The sequence below is a fragment of the Lampris incognitus genome, chromosome 3, assembly GCF_029633865.1.
Source record: "Lampris incognitus isolate fLamInc1 chromosome 3, fLamInc1.hap2, whole genome shotgun sequence".
NCBI classification, from domain to species: Eukaryota; Metazoa; Chordata; class Actinopteri; order Lampriformes; family Lampridae; genus Lampris; species Lampris incognitus.
The window spans coordinates 5938810-5955730 of NC_079213.1; the positions used below are offsets into that span (position 1 = coordinate 5938810).

A 16921-nucleotide genomic window follows, 5' to 3' on the forward strand; every position below is an offset into this window, starting at 1 on the left:
AAGTGCGGATCCAACGTTTATATTTGTCCGAAAAATGAAAACCTGTTTTTAAAAAAAAAGAAGGAAAGAAGAAGGAAGAGCATCCCTCTTCCGGGTAGAGCGGCAGCTCCGCCCACACGGCGAGAGTGGTCCTGATGCTGAGAGCGAGCGCGCGTCCCATGACCTCACTCCTCTCATCTGTGATTGGCCGGCTGCGGAGTCACTCGCGAGCCTCGGCGTCCGCTGCCAGCTGAACATCCCAAGGCGAGAGGCACCAGCGGAGAGAAACAATCTCATTATCTCTGCTCCGTTTTGATTTGCAAAAGAGAGAGAGAGAGAGAGGGGGAGAGAGAGAGAGAGAACATTTGCTCCGGTGCACGTTTCCAGGATGGCCGAGAGCGAGGCAGACACGCCAAGCACGCCGATCGAGTTTGAGAGCAAATACTTCGAGTTTGACGGAGTGCGGCTCCCGCCCTTCTGCAGAGGGAAGATGGAGGAGATTGCCAACTTCTCCCTCAGAAGTAGCGATATATGGATTGTCACCTATCCCAAGTCAGGTAAATGACGCGCACACACTGCGTTCAGCTGAGCATGCAGCGGCTCTGCAACTGCTGGCTGCATGCAAGGCTGAGAATAGAAGAGAATAGAATAGAATAGAAGAGAATAGAATAGAAGAGAATAGAAGAAAATAGAATAGAAGAGAATAGAATAGAATAGAAGAGAATAGAATAGAATAGAATAGAAGACAATAGAAGAGAATAGAATAGAATAGAATAGAATAGAATAGAAGACAATAGAAGAGAATAGAATAGAATAGAATAGAATAGAAGAGAAGAGAAGAGAATAAACAGGCAATAATTCATCACAGTCCGTCTTTCACATTGCGAGCAAGGCTGCAGAGAATATTGCAACGCTTGCAGGCCCCGTAGACTACAATACATGCACGGTGCTTAAAAATGATAGCATGAAGCCTTCCTTCCTAATTAGACCCATCGTCACGTGGCAACACTTATGCGATATAGCTGTGTGGCTACAACACGTGTGTACTGCGTTTTGAAGGCCCGTCTGCGGAGATTGGTCAGTAGCAAGTCGCGACTGATTAAGTGAGCGGATCAATTCCCCTTCGTCGTCGTGTCTGTGGCCTCGTTCACTTCCCGTCTCTCAACGCCTTCAAGCCGCTATCCGGCTATTCCCGGCCTCCTTCTGCATCATCGACAGACAGAGAGACCTGGGCTGATGTTTACATCCAACAATAACAGACTGGGTTGCGCAGCGCCGGCGCGACCGTTGCTGACGCGCACGATGCCCACTTATAACAGCATCTTGGGTGGGTCTGGTCGTGCAGGCTGCAACGAGTGGGTGACTGTCTCTCACGACAGAAACACGAAGAAGAACCCGCCTCTTGGACATGGGAGCTCTGTCGCGTGCAAGCAGCATTTCAACATCTGCATCAATTGTGTGCAGAATAATTAAGGCAAAGGGGGGAGAGAGAGAGAGAGAGAGAGAGAGAGAGAGAGAGAGAGAGAGAGAGAGAGAGAGAGAGAGAGAGAGAGAGAGAGAGAGAGAGAGAGAGACTGTCGTCCCCCCCCCCCCATGCCCACAGATAGCATGGTTATCAACAATCACAGGTATGAACTTTCATACGGACAGCCCGTTAAACAGCACGCCCCGTGGCCAGAACAGCGTCAGACTCGCGCAGATGCGCGCTGTTGTTATGCTGCCGCGAGAGCCATGCAGCATCTGCTGTGTGTGGAGGACTGGGGGGGGGGGGGTGTGTTCTGCAAAAGCATAGCCTACAAAGCGTTTTCTACGGAGTCCCCCCCCTCATCCGACTCGAAGGGGTGTCGTATTTGTGCTTAGTGTTATTTTGGAGAGAAATACAATTTGACCTGCACGGCTGAAGCAGCAGGCACGGTGGCGAAGCGGTTAGCGCGGTCGCCTCACAGTAAGGAGGTTCTGGGTTCGAGCCCCGGGGCTGTCCAAACCTTGGTGGGTCGTCCGGGTCGTCCTCTGTGTGGAGGTTGCATGTTCTCCCCGTGTCTGCGTGGGTTTCCTCCGGGTGCTCCGGTTTCCTCCCACAGTCCAAAGACACGTAGGTCAGGTGGATCGGTCGTACTACATTCTCCCTATGAGTGTGTGTGCATGCCGGCCCTGAGTGATGGCCTGGCGGCCTGTCCAGCGTGTCTCCTCGCCTGCCGCCCAATCACTGCTGAAATAGGCTCCACCGACCCTGAGAGCAGGATAAGCGGTTCGGATAATGGATGGATGGATGGATGGAGCAGAAGGGTTTTTTTTGGGGGGGGGGGGGTATCAAGGGCTAAATCTTATGATAGACAGTCGTATGAGCGTCTTGAGTTATTGGCTTCCAGTTTTTCCGCTACGGGCTGCAGAAGATAGCAGCGCTCTTGAGCAACAACGCGTTTTGCCGTCTTGTTATAATGACGGGATTCCTGGGAATCTTCCATGTCGGTGTGCACATTGGCTTGCAACCTCTCAGGAGCGTGCGTAGTCTTGACAGATTGGCTCGTTTCGGGCGAAGGACGCCCAAAACGTATTAATTGATCTGAGCACGACGCATTAATTGATCTGAGCACGACGCATTAATTGATCTGAGCACGACGCGCTGTGTATGGCGACCACCCCGATGCCGCGCGTTGCACAACATGCCCCAGTTACACATGTGGAAAAACAAACACTTCAACAAAAACCATGAAACTGTAGTTTTACTCGAATGACCTTTGGCACTTCCCCATCCCCTCTATCTCTCTCTCTCGAAGAAGAAGCACGTCGGTGTTTCTGCGTGTTGTGGCCCAGATTTATTGATTTTTTTTGGGGGGGGGGGTTGTTGCTGTTTTCCCCATCTATCCGTTTCAACGTGTGACATGAAAACCAACTTGCAGAAACCTGCTGGTGAATATTTAGTCCGCTTTACTCTCTTGTGGACCAGGGTTGTTTTACGGTAGAGGCTAGTTCCCGTCGAGGCAGAGAATGGTCAACTGCGCATGCGCAAGTACTCGTTGCCTCCGTTGTTTGGGTAGGTTAAGGTTAGGGTTAGGGCGGGGTTAGGGTTACAGTTAGCTAATCAGGCGCAGAGTAGGGGCGGGTCTTCTTAGAATCCTAGCGCCTGGATGGGCGTGTGGAGGGGTGGTAGAGGCATTTCGCGCATGCTCAGTTGACCGTTCTCTACTCCATTTCCGTTCTCTGCATCGACGGGAACTGGCCTCTACCGTTGTTTTACCCCAGCCGCACCCCGCAGCGGGCCGTGACGGGTTACCCACCTCAACAAGTCTCGCGTCTCTGCGAGCTGGTTTTCACAATGGGGACCTGTTTCCTTCTGTTCCGTTCTTCACTTGACCCTACAGAAGGGACGGTTTCTGCTTTACTTGCTTACTTGTCAAGTTCACTAACAGGAATCCTCGGGTCATACAGTTCACGTCCTTCCGTCTCTAGCCAGCGTCGCTCGCGCTCTGTGTCACACTCTAATTGCTCCCCGGAACCACAAACTAGGACTAACGAGCCAATTTGTCACAGGACCAATATCTAATGGCTGCTGACAGCCGCTCATAGACTGGAAAACACTTGTATTCCATAATTATTTTCACTATACAGCTAAATTATATCTAACATGTTTAAGTGGATTTTCGTCTCTTGATATTTGAAGGGGGGCGGCGCCGCAGCGCCCCGTACCGGCCAGCCGCCGCTGCGACGTACAGGAATGAACGGAAACCGGCAGCTGCCCCGAAAAGTAGGGGAAACGCATTAAAAAAGAAGAAGATGTAAAACACTACGCTTTGGAAAATGGTGGGAGTCGTATACAGTAATATTTACACAGCTAGCGTTGTTATTTTCTTGCTCGGTGCGGGATTCGATACGGGGTGTATTGCACCACAAGGCGACATCACTAACCGCTCGACTAAAGGGTCAGACCCGTTGGCTAGGGGCTACCGTGTCTTATTAGTAGTTTACATTTGTTATAAAAACGTTCCGACAATGTTCGGAAGAACATCTCAGAATGTTCTATTTGTAGTGGTTATGGGGATACATAATTCCCCTTATTGAGCTAGTAGGAACGTTGGTTTACAGCTGCTGTTTCCTCGGTTCGGGTTTACAGTGACACACTTCCACTGCACGGGTTTTTTGTTGTTGTTGTAATGGTGGAAGGAATAAGTGGTGCACGTTGTGTAGCCGAAAGAGAAAGTTGTCACGACTCCTGCTTGAGCTCCTCTACGTCTTAGTGTTTTCAGCGGGACGTTTTCGTTGCGTCCACGGAACCTCCCGGGACAACATTCTGGGGACGTGTTATAGAAAAAACCTGCTGTGATTTCAGGCCTAAATAACACCCTGAGAACGTTTTCAAAATGTTGCTTTGCAGATGCTCTTCCTTTGTTGTCATGTAACATTGTGTTTTAGAGAAGAACATTCTAGAATCGGTTACCTCAACAACATCCCCAGAGTGTTGCGCCTGAAACGTTCTTCCTTTGTTGTCATGTAACATTGGGTTTTAGAGAAGAACATTCTAGAATCTGTTACCTCAACAACATCCCCAGAGTGTTGCGCCGGAAACGTTCTTCCTTTGTTATCATGTAACATTGTGTTTTAGAGAAGAACATTCTAGAATCGGTTACCTCAACAACATCCCCAGAGTGTTGCGCCTGAAACGTTCTTCCTTTGTTATCATGTAACATTGTGTTTTAGAGAAGAACATTCTAGAATCGGTTACCTCAACAACATCCCCAGAGTGTTGCGCCTGAAACGTTCTTCCTTTGTTGTCATGTAACATTGTGTTTTAGAGAAGAACATTCTAGAATCTGTTACCTCAACAACATCCCCAGAGTGTTGCGCCGGAAACGTTCTTCCTTTGTTATCATGTAACATTGTGTTTTAGAGAAGAACATTCTAGAATCGGTTACCTCAACAACATCCCCAGAGTGTTGCGCCTGAAACGTTCTTCCTTTGTTATCATGTAACATTGTGTTTTAGAGAAGAACATTCTAGAATCGGTTACCTCAACAACATCCCCAGAGTGTTGCGCCTGAAACGTTCTTCCTTTGTTATCATGTAACATTGTGTTTTAGAGAAGAACATTCTAGAATCGGTTACCTCAACAACATCCCCAGAGTGTTGCGCCGGAAACGTTCTTCCTTTGTTATCATGTAACATTGTGTTTTAGAGAAGAACATTCTAGAATCGGTTACCTCAACAACATCCCCAGAGTGTTGCGCCTGAAACGTTCTTCCTTTGTTATCATGTAACATTGTGTTTTAGAGAAGAACATTCTAGAATCGGTTACCTCAACAACATCCCCAGAGTGTTGCGCCTGAAACGTTCTTCCTTTGTTATCATGTAACATTGTGTTTTAGAGAAGAACATTCTAGAATCGGTTACCTCAACAACATCCCCAGAGTGTTGCGCCTGAAACGTTCTTCCTTTGTTATCATGTAACATTGTGCTTTAGAGAAGAACATTCTAGAATCGGTTACCTCAACAACATCCCCAGAGTGTTGCGCCTGAAACGTTCTTCCTTTGTTATCATGTAACATTGTGTTTTAGAGAAGAACGTTCTAGAATTGGTTACCTCAACAACATCCCCAGAGTGTTGCGCCTGAAACGTTCTTCCTTTGTTATCATGTAACATTGTGTTTTAGAGAAGAACGTTCTAGAATCGGTTACCTCAACAACATCCCCAGAGTGTTGCGCCTGAAACGTTCTTCCTTTGTTATCGTGTAACATTGTGTTTTAGAGAAGAACATTCTAGAATCTGTTACCTCAACAACATCCCCAGAGTGTTGCGCCTGAAACGTTCTTCCTTTGTTATCATGTAACATTGTGTTTTAGAGAAGAACATTCTAGAATCTGTTACCTCAACAACATCCCCAGAGTGTTGCGCCTGAAACTTTCTTCCTTTGTTAACGTTTAACCTTATAGGAACATTATTTGAAATGGTAAACATCCTTAAAACGTTCTTCGAACAGTAGATGAAAACATCTTCTTTAAATCATGAGCAAGAACCTGCAGGGAATGTTAGCCAGTGCTGTGAGAACATTCCCTGCTAGCCGGGTACATCATTTACAGTTGATGGGCTAAAAACCTGCAAAAACGCCGCCGTGTGGCCCTTTAAATCACTGCATTACAGCGTCACTGGCTGTTGCTAAGTTAACGCGGACGCAAGGCAAACACGTGGCAGGCCGTATGGCAAGGCTTCCGTACAGCTGCGATGTCCGCTGGCTTGTACTGGTGACTGAAAGAAAGGGGGGGGGTCCCTGGGTCCCCGGGTCCCCTCTTTCACTCAAGCAGCAAGACAACTCCATCACTGATTCACAGCACACGACTGGAGTACAGCCTGCAGTAGACCCGCAAGGGGTGTGTGTGTGGAAAGAGCGGGGCAGAGAGAGAGGGGGGGGGGGGGGGGCAGAGAGAGAGGGGAGGGGCAGAGAGAGAGGGAGGAGGGGGGCAGAGAGACAGAGAGAGGGTGAGGGGGGGGAGTCAGTCTAGCAAGATGGGGCATTTGATGGCGTGTGAATGAGTCAGTGTGTCGCCGTCAGCTCCATCTTCTTTAAAAAGCATCATAAATTACAGAGTGCCAGTCCACTGAAGTCCATGAAAAGAATTAGAACCCCCCCCAAAACAAAACCCTTTTCAACAAATGAAAATGCATCTTTTCATCCAGGAGAGAGAGGAGGCTACCTGGCTGGACGAACACTCGATTAGACATTGATTAGAGATGAGCAGGTCAGCATTCATGTTGATGTCAATTAAACACATCCCCCCCCCGCGCTTTTTTGGGGTAGATCTGATTAATAATTAAAATTCTTTGTGGCCTGAAATGGCGGAAATGATGCCTGAGAGTGATCAGTGTTTCCAGTTAGCAGTTGAAAATAGCTGCCTTTCCTAAAGCCATATTTCATAATCAATGGCCTATCAGTACAAAGGGAACTCGGTCGTCGGCGGAAGTGTTGAATATAACTACCATTTTCACACTTCCGTCCAGCGGCACACGACCTATTCAAGTAATGTAGCGAATTCGAGGGACAACGCATGAACAGGAACTGCCGCGGCCGGGAGGCGAACCTGTATCGCCCGCACCGTAGGAGACATCGCTAACCGCTAGACTAAAGGCGGCCAGCGTGTCTACTTATCCATGCACGTTACAGTATTGTAAACTACTAATAAGACACGTTAGCCCCTAGCTAACGGATCTGACCCTTTAGCCGAGCGGTCAGTGATGCCGCCTTGTGGTGCAGTACACCCCGTATCGAATCCCGCACCGGGCAAGAAAATAACCGGTTACAGTATCATGGGTATGTACGTACGCAACTATTTCCGGTGTATTAATGTAATAGGTTCATATTTCACCGTTGTCCCATTTTGGTCATGTGTTGTTGTTTCTTATGAATACAGGCTACTTGTTTCTGTATATTTTTGGGGGAGCTTTTTACGGTACAACGTTCTGGTTGTGTGACCTTTGACATTTCGGTGACGACACTTCCGGTGTATTCGCGCTATTTTCCTCAGTCGGCTGCGAGTCCTCCCGAGGGGCGGTGGGTGTCAACCGGTGCCCGTTCAACCAAGTAGCATCTTAAAACAGGGTAATAACGCTAATAGGAGGCCCAAATCTAATTTGTACAGGCGATGGATGCAGTTCTTTGTTGTCATACAGTTTATTTCCGGGTGTGTGTGTATTTTACATCGTGTACAGCGCTTTAGTGTAACATGCTAATTTAGCCAACTTAAGCTAGGCTAACGCAGCATGGATATACGGGTTGTCATGCGGTCCGCCGTTCTCTCCCTCTCCCTTAAGGGTGTGCATGTTGAAGCCTGGTCCCGTCAAGCGGCTGTACATTGATTGTTGTGTTTTACTCAGGTATGTGAGCCCCCCTCCTTTTTTTAATTTTTATTATTTTGTCATGTAAATTTGAGTTGTATTGATAAGTTTTAGACTTTTTCATACACGGTGTATATTTCTGTATTGATTTTCACATTTCAAATTTGATATTCATGTATAAAAGACAACAATTGCTGTTGGCGGGTGGGAAAATGCCTCTTAAAGAGACATTGTAATAATTATGCGATCAGAATGAGATGTATTTTGTTTTATTGATTTAATGGAAGACTGATGGCGACAGGCATGGGCGCAAGTCCATGAATACTGGGATGGCATCCAGCGCTTTACCTGTGCCCCCGTCCATAGGGTTAGTGGTTGTGTCAGGAAGGGCATCCAACGTAAAATTTTGCCAAATCAATATGCAGATTGACAAGACCATACCGGATCGAACAACGGTCAGCATTGGTGCTGTGCCCTCACAGGGTCCTGATGGAAACTGTAAAATCTGCTGTGGCGACCCCTGAAAAACAGGGAAAAAGCTGAAAGAAGAAAGATTTAATGGAAGACTGAATGTAGTACATAATAATAATAAATCAAACTTACATGGGGCTTTTCTAACACTCAGAGTCGCTTCACAATAAACGGGGGGGAAACAAGACAACATATAAACGCAACATAAACATACAGGGGGGGATGGGAAGGGGGGACCACACACGACGCCAGCAGTACTCTCCAACTTAAACATACAAAAGGGCATAAAAAACATAAAACAACAGCACTGTAGACGTTGATGTTGTGTAGGGGTTTACTCCTGTAGCCTATTCCTCCCCCAAGGTGTCCACCAGGCAGTGGCACTATTTAACCCATAGCTGGGGGCTGGTTCGTGGGCATCAGGGAATAGCCACACGCCGGCGGGCCTGCGTACCGCACGTCTAGGGGCCAGACCTCCCCCGAGTCCCTTGCAGTTCAGCAAGGGCCCAAGGTGTACCCAGTTACTGTGTGTCGCCACGAGGAGACACTACATAGGGCTTGCTGGTGGAGAGGCTATGTACTGGCAGGGAGAGACTTACGTGCTCGGCTCTCCTGTTCGCATTTCTGCTAGCCAGCGGTGAAGGTTGAGAGTGAGACGTGACAGGCACAGAACACTACACCAACACACTAGACCAGGGTTTCTCAACCCAGTCCTCAAGGACCCCCCATCCTGCAGATTTTCATTGTAACCCTGCATAGGTAGCCCTGCTTGTACTTACTCGACCAATCATCTCGCAGCACTTAATTATGCAAGGTGTGCAACGTCTGACAAAATTCATTGCTGATTGGTTGAATAACTACAAACAGGTACCTATTCAGGGTTGCAAAGAAAATATGCAGGACAGGGGTTCCTTGAGGACTGGGTTGAGAAACACTGCACTAGACGCTTCACAACAACCCCACTTCTTATACGAGAATGTTAGACACACATGTAACATCATAAACGGAGTCGGCTGGAAGCCTTCCTGTGGAGAGGTGTGCATGTTGAAGCCTGGTCCTATGAAGTTGCTGTATATTAATTGTTGTGTTTTACACAGCCTGATTCTACACTGCCTGTGTGAGAATAACCAACCCCCCACCCCCGGCTGGCTGGCTGGGGGTGTTTTCCCCGTCCCATTCTTCGTCATCCACAATCACAACGCAAGAGTTCCTATCAGTTGTGTCTGTAGGGATCCCCGACCAAGCCGGAGGTAACATGGGGATTCGAACCGGCGATCCCCATGTTTGTAGGCAATGAAATCGACCGCTACACTACCCGGATGCCCCAAAATAATCAGTTTTAACTGCAATTTGTTCCCCTTTGGAGTGGGATTGAGAGTTTGACGTGTACCAAACGTTGTCCTTCGCATTGCACGATGCTGTAAAATTGTGAGACCAAGTAGCTAACACTTTCAAAGTGTATGATACACCAAGACACTAATCTGAGACCAGTTAGGGATTAAGACGTCTTTTTTATGTATTTTCAAGTTGTGTTATTTCCTCATGAAGTTGATAAAGACCTTTTAATGCGAGTCGTTCTGATTAATTGCTCTTTTTGATTGTCAGCCTGAGAGCCAGGCTACGCTAACATGTTCACCAACAAGTAATCCCTTACACACACGTGCGCGTGCTCATGCACACACACACACACACACACACACACACACACACACACACACACACACACACACACACACACACACATTCTGTCACCACGGACTAAATGTGCTTCGGCTGATATTAAAACTGCCTGTGCATGACATTAATCTGTCTCACTTGGTTAAAGCTGAGCCTCTGCCATTCCACATGCTGGATGGGAAAAACACAAGGCCTTTTTATACTAAGCCTTTCTTGTGGTTGGCAGAAAGGCATATGGGGACAAGCATGTTTGCTTGTGCAACCCCAAGGATGGCATGTTTCACAAATGAAACGGAGAACATCGGCATAGCGGAAACAGCATACAAAGAAATGGAGAGGGTGGTACACAGTGACGCCAGAGAGACCGACAAAACACTGTGAAGACCACAGAGAGTTGAACGGGTTCATCTGCACACAAATGTTTATTAAGAGAGAAATCCAAAAGGAGTTGAATCGAGTGCAACTGGACTTGGTATATATCCGTGAAGACGTGTCGCCTCTCATCCAAGAGGCTTCCTCGGTTCGTGCCTTTCTGACTAGACCAAGCTAGTCTGACTGGCTGCTGATGAGACTGAGAATTGATCCTCTAGGAGTCGTTGTCAGAGCTATTGATATGCATCAGACTAGCCTGGTCTAGTCGGAAAGGCACGAACTGAGGAAGCCTCTTAAATGAGAGGCGAAACGTCTTCACGGATATATACCAAGTCCAGTTGCACTTGATCCAACTCCTTTGGAGAACCATGACCTGGATAAGTGAGAACATTCACAGACATGTTAAGAGAGAACTGTTTCATCATTCATCTAAGTGACCTCTTCAGTCTCAGCTGACTGCAGGTATCTCGCTTTCATATGCAAATTGCCGTGAGCATTAACTAGACTTTCAATGGCCATGTGTACTATTCACAGAGGATTGGGGAATCGTTGCAATCACTGCATTGTAAACTGCCGACAGATGTACTCTTAGCTATTAGCCCCCCCCCCCCCAGTTCAGGGATGGTCATTCATTCCTTCTTCACATAGATGGCCTCTTTGATGCCCTGTTCAAACCAGCGTTCCTCCCTATCAAGGATGTGCACATCCTCATCCTTAAAGAGTGGCCGCTGGCCTGTAGGTGGTGTAGACTGTGGAGTCCTGGTCTGTAGATGGTGTAGACTGTGGAGTCCTGGTCTGTAGATGGTGTAGACTGTGGAGTCCTGGCCTGTAGATGGTGTAGACTGTGGAGTCCTGGTCTGACGTGTAGCTCTCCTGTGTTGTGCCGTCCTTTTGGCCAGCGTCTGTTTGGTTTCCCTGGTGTACAGGTAAAAGCAGTCCTCCTGGCACTTAACAGCGTACACTACATATTGCTGTTTGTGCCGGGGGACCCGATCCTTGGGGCGGACTAATTTCTGGCGCAGTGTGTTTTGGGGTTTGAAAGCAACTGAGACGCGATGTTTGGAAAATACACTTCTCAACTTTTCTGACACTCCCACCACATATGGACTCACAACTGGTCTCTGCTTAGACAGCTGTTGTCCTTCTCCTCTCTTTGATTGGCCGGTGCACTGTTTGTGTGTCTTCCTGGCTTTGACAAACGCCCAGTTAGGATAACCGCACTTAACCAGGGCCTGTTGAATGTGGGATTTCTCCCCTTCCCCACCTGCTGTGTCGGTGGGGACGTTGTCAGCTCCGTGGTACAGCATCCTGATGACTCCTAGTTTGTGCTCCAGGGGATGACGAGAGTCCAGCCTTAAGCAGTGACCAGTATTAGTTGGTTTATGGTGAACATAAACAATCAAAAGTCCCCCGTCACCAGTTGCAATTTCATAGTCTGAGAAGGCTAACCTGTCATTTTTCACATCCTGGGATTTAATTTTAAACCAGGGGTCAAAGAAAGGTGCATCAGTTCATCTGGACACAACGTTTATTGTGTCCAGACTGCTTTTATTGTGAAGATCAACTGATTCAACTTTCCTTTTTCCTGGATTATTGGACACGCATAAAGACGTTTAACCCAGGTGACATCTCCAAATCTGAGCCCTCTTTTCCACTTCCTCCATATACAAGTTGGCCACTGCAGGTGAGACTGGGGAACCTATAGCACGCCAGTGCCTCTGCCTATAGTACCGCCCCCCTGTATGTGAAGTATGTGGACTTTAGACCAAGCTTCAGGAGCAGACACGCTTGGTCAGTGTTCAGGGTGGTCCCATTGCTAAGGGTGGGGTCGTTTTGTAATTTCATACGGACCGCCTCCATCGCTTCATCAAGAGGAACGCACGTGAAGGAAGACTTAACATCATAGGAGACCATTGTTCCAACCGCCTCCATAATGACGTCCCTCGCCTTATCCACAGAATCCATCGTATTGTGAGTGGGATGTTCACTACTGCCTACCAACAGGTTAAAAATAGATGCCAGAAACTTAGAGCTGTTATAGGTCACTGAGTTAATCATGTAAACAATAGGCCGTAATGGCACATCCTGTTTATGTATCTTGGGTAAGCCATACAGACTAGGTGTAGCTTCCCCTGGGTATAATCTATGGTACAACATTCTGTCAGTAGTGTCCTGTTCCAACAGCTTCAGACAATCTATCACCTTTTTCTTGTAACCATTGCCTGGATCTCTTTTCTGGGCCTCATAAATATTTGTGTCGCTAAGTAAGATCATAACGTTCTCATGACAGTCTGTCTGGTTTAATACACAACAGTGTATCTGCCTTTGTCCACTGGAAGGATGATGCTGTTATTGTCCTTTCTGAGAGTCGTGAGAGCTTTCCTCTTGTCTGCTGGTGTTGGACGGCGGTGCTTTCCTTGCGTTCTCGAGTTTTGTTTGCAGGCTGAATAACGGGAACAGAAGGCTCAGAAGGCTCAGTGCCTTCTGGGGGATCTCGTTAGCTCGGTGGCCCTTGACCGAAGATTTCATTTGCAGGCTCTTAGGTGTAATCCCGCTCTGTCCGCACCTGAGGTTGGATCTCAGGTGGTTCCTGTAGTCTGCCATTTTACGCACCATTCGCTCGTACTCGCGTACAAATTTAAGGCAATCCTCACCGGAAATGAGTCACAATGTTCATGCGTGCTCGATAATCCCATGTGAATCAGTTCATCTGGACACAGCGTTTATTGAGAGAAACATTTCATCACTCATCTAAGGGACCCCTTCAGTCTCAGCTTACTGCAGGTATCCCCACCCTTATGAACAGTACGGTGGCACACGGCCAAAAACAACAACCAGTTTCATAGGCAAATTGCCGTGACCATGAACTAGAGTTTCAGTGGCAATGTGCACTATTTACAGAGGATTTGGGAACGGTAGGTATTCAGAGGAATGATAATGGTTGAGATTTTGCAACCGTTCCGAAATCCTCTGAATGGTACAAGGTGCCGGCTGCTGAGAACAAGGCCGAGCCACATCTACACACCCAAACGCTAAGCCTCATATGATTCCGTCCCATGTGGAGCCTTTCCTAATTCCCCAGGCTGCAGTCGGCTGCACTTGAAAACGTCTGCACATGCCCAACAGAGAAGACTGAAGTATTTTTATGTTGTTTTGGGATTTCAGTGTGAACAATGGAAGTTTTCAAAAATGAGTTTAGCCAGTCGGTGTGCTCAGAAAACTGTTGACCCATTTGACATGAAAACAGTGTTTTCCGCTTCAGATTAGGATGGATATGGCCTCAGTCTCTCTAACCTTCTTTCCAATTTTATGACCTCTCACATTTGACCCTGTCCTCTGGTCTGTCCCAGGTACCAGTCTGCTACAGGAGGTTGTGTATCTAGTGAGCCAGGGGGCCGACCCCGATGAGATCGGCCTTATGAACATTGATGAGCAACTACCTGTCCTGGAGTACCCCCAGCCTGGTCTAGACATCATACAGGTACTGTCTGAGTGTATATATACAAAAAAAAGTATTTAAAAAAAGTAAAGCCAAAAGTAGTGTGTGTGTGTGTGTGTGTGTGTGTGTGTGTGTGTGTGTGTGTGTGTGTGTATATATATTTATACACACACACACACACCATGAAAAAGTATTTGCCCCCTTCCTGATTGCCTCTATTTTTGCATTCGCATTTGGCACACTGAATGCTTTTAGAGCTGCATGCAAAATGTAATATCAGATGAGGAGAACCCGAGTAAACACAAATTACAGTTTTTAAATAATAATTTCATTTAATGAATGAAAGAATTTACCCAACACCCATGTGAAAAAGTAATTGCATTCCTGAACTTAATAACTGGTTGCACCACCTTTAGCACAAACAACTGCAACCAAACACTTTGTATAATGGGAGATCGGTCTTTCACGTCGCTGTGGAGGAGTTTTGGCCCACTTGTCTATGCAAAATTGGTGTAATTCAGCGACACTGGAGGGTTTCCGGGCATGAACTGCTCGTTTAAGATCCTGCCACAGCGTCTCGATGAGGTTTAAGTCAGGACTTCAGGACTCCAAAACCCTAATTTTGTCTCTTTTGAGCCATTCTGTGGTAGACTTAACCTTGTGTTTTGGATCATTGTCCTGCTGCATAAACCTATTACACTTCAGCTTCAGATCACAGGCTGATGACCGCACATTCCCCTTCTGAATGTTCAGGCTGAGCGATGGAAGGATAAGTCGCACCACCCGATAGTTCTTGCAGTTTTACTTTTAAAAGTGAATAAAACAAGTTACAGTTGGAAATAAAATGCTTCAAGGAAGACACTAAACAACAGGATGTCCAGACGGAGAGCAGAACTCATGGTTCCTTCAATGATGGCAAGCCTTCCAAGCCTTGCGGCAGCGTAGCATCCCCGTGACGACCTTAGCTGAGGCTAGAAAGGCCTGAAATTGTAACATTGCCCTGAGGTTTTCTGTGACCTCCTGGATGAATCGTTGCTGCACCCCTGGAGGAATTTTGGTAGGCCTGCTGCTCCTGGGAAGATTCACCAATGTTCCACATTGTCTCCATTTGGAGACACTGGCTCTCACTGTGGTTGACTGGAGTCCCCGGGCCTTAGAGATGGTTTTATAACACTTTCCAGACTGATATATCTCAACAACTTTTTTTCCTCATCTCTTCAGGAATTGGTTTTTTTTATTTTTACCCACACCCAGCTTCCCACCCGCAGACATGACCAATTGTGTCTGTAGGGATGCCCAACCAAGCCAGAGGTAACACAGGGATTCGAACCGCCGATCCCCATGTTGCTAGGTAACGGAATAGACTGCCATGCCACCCGGACTTCTGGAATTTCTTTTGAGGTGTGCACTTTGCAGAGGAAAACAATGAAACGACAAAAAGCAAAAACAAAACTTAATTTGCTTTCAAAGACAATGCCACAAAAACGAGCCTATCCAAGAAATGTTATTAAGAGCAGAAAGGCGTACAATTTCTTTCAGAATTGAGTTTCTATCCCAGCAGAGTAAATAAACAAAGTACCTGCCCCCCCTGTGAAGAGGTGCGTAAATGAGTCTTGATTCAGCGCCAGAGATTGAAACAGCGGCGGGCCGCTTCGCAGAGCATTTCAAACGGGATATGAATAATTCATCTTTACACTCTCCAAGTTAAGCTTATTTGGTTTAAAACAATGTTTTGTTTTTTACTTTTAGTGTAATGTTTTGCAAATTTAGCTTCCCCATACGTGATGCCCTAGCGCTGTCAATGGTAAGGTTCTGTGTAAGTCATGTTTAGATTTAACAGGAGGTGGCGCAGTGGTTAGCGCAGTCGCCTCACAGCAAGAAGGTCTTGGGTTCGAGCCTCAGGGTAGTCCAACCTTTGGGGTCGTCCTCTGTGTGGAGTTTGCATGTTCTCCCCGTGTCTGCGTGGGTTTCCTCTAGGTGCTCCGGTTTCCTCCCACAGTCCAAAGACATGTAGGTCAGTTAAATTGGCCATACTAAATTGTCCCTAGGTGTGAGTGAATGTGTGTTTGTGTCGGTGTCGGCCCTGTGATGGCTTGGCGGCCTGTCCAGGGTGTCTCCCCACCTGCCACCCAATGACTGCCGGGATAGGCTCCAGTACCCCCATGACCCTGAGAGCAGGATAAACGGTTTGGATAATGGATGGATGGATGGATAGATTCAACAGGGCTGGCATTAATCAAACCTGGGTGTGTCTGCTCCAATTGAATCCAATGATCCAGGTTCTCTTTGTCTTATGTTACATTTTGTATGAACATTAAAAACAATTAAGTGTGACAAAAATAGAGGAAATTAGGAGGGGGCAATTTTTTTCCCCACGGCACTATATGACGTGAACCATCAGAAATTCTTTGTTAAATTTGACCACATTTACAAACCCCAGTAATATTTTTAGAGATACATAGGCGATACAGAGGCTACATTGTTTTGCGAGGGACCACAAGCGACGTACAGTAAAGGTAGATTTAAAAGCTGATGAGTCTCAGAAACCAGGAGCCAGTCGAGGTGGTTCGGGCATCTGATTAGGATGCCTCCTGGGTGCCTTCCTTTGGAGGTTTACCAGGCACGGCCGACTGGGAGGAGACCCCGGGGTAGACCATGAACTTGCTGGAAGGACTACATGTCCAATCTGGCCTGGGAACACCTTGGGATCCCCCAGGAGGAGCTGGAGGATGTTGCTGGGGAGAGGGACGTCTGGAGTGCCCTACTTAGCTTGCTGCCACCGCGACCCGACCCCGGAGGAGCGGCTGATGATGAATGAATGAATGAAATGAGTCTCAGAAACGTCTTCTTTTTCGGTCCTTTCTGCTGATGTGATGTTTGTCTTTTTTGAGTGACTCTCTGTTCTTAGTTTTACCACATAGAGAAAGATACTGGGATACTGAGTTGGGATCATGCAAAAGAAAAAGCTCTAGCTGGGCCCAACTGGGATCAAACGTTTGAATCCAGAGACAGGGGAACTTAACCCTTCCACTGCCTAGTCACAGCATAGTTTCTGAAGGGACCACAGTCTCTAGTCCCCAAATGCAAATGGGCAGTAGAATCCCAGTAAAAATGCATATGCATATGACAGCAGTCACCCGGTAGAGCTATAGCCACAGTAG

The 16921-nt window shown here is 47.1% G+C and overlaps 1 protein-coding gene across 1 annotated transcript in view; it reads left to right on the top strand.

Moving 5' to 3' along the window:
• Positions 1 to 367: 367 nt before the first annotated feature.
• Positions 368 to 16921, top strand: part of sult4a1 (sulfotransferase family 4A, member 1) — a 30479-nt gene continuing 13925 nt past the window's right edge. The window contains exons 1-2 of the mRNA XM_056277930.1: positions 368 to 536; positions 13672 to 13802. Of these exons, the coding sequence (XP_056133905.1) occupies positions 368 to 536; positions 13672 to 13802 (300 nt within the window). The remainder of the gene's footprint in view (positions 537 to 13671; positions 13803 to 16921) is intronic.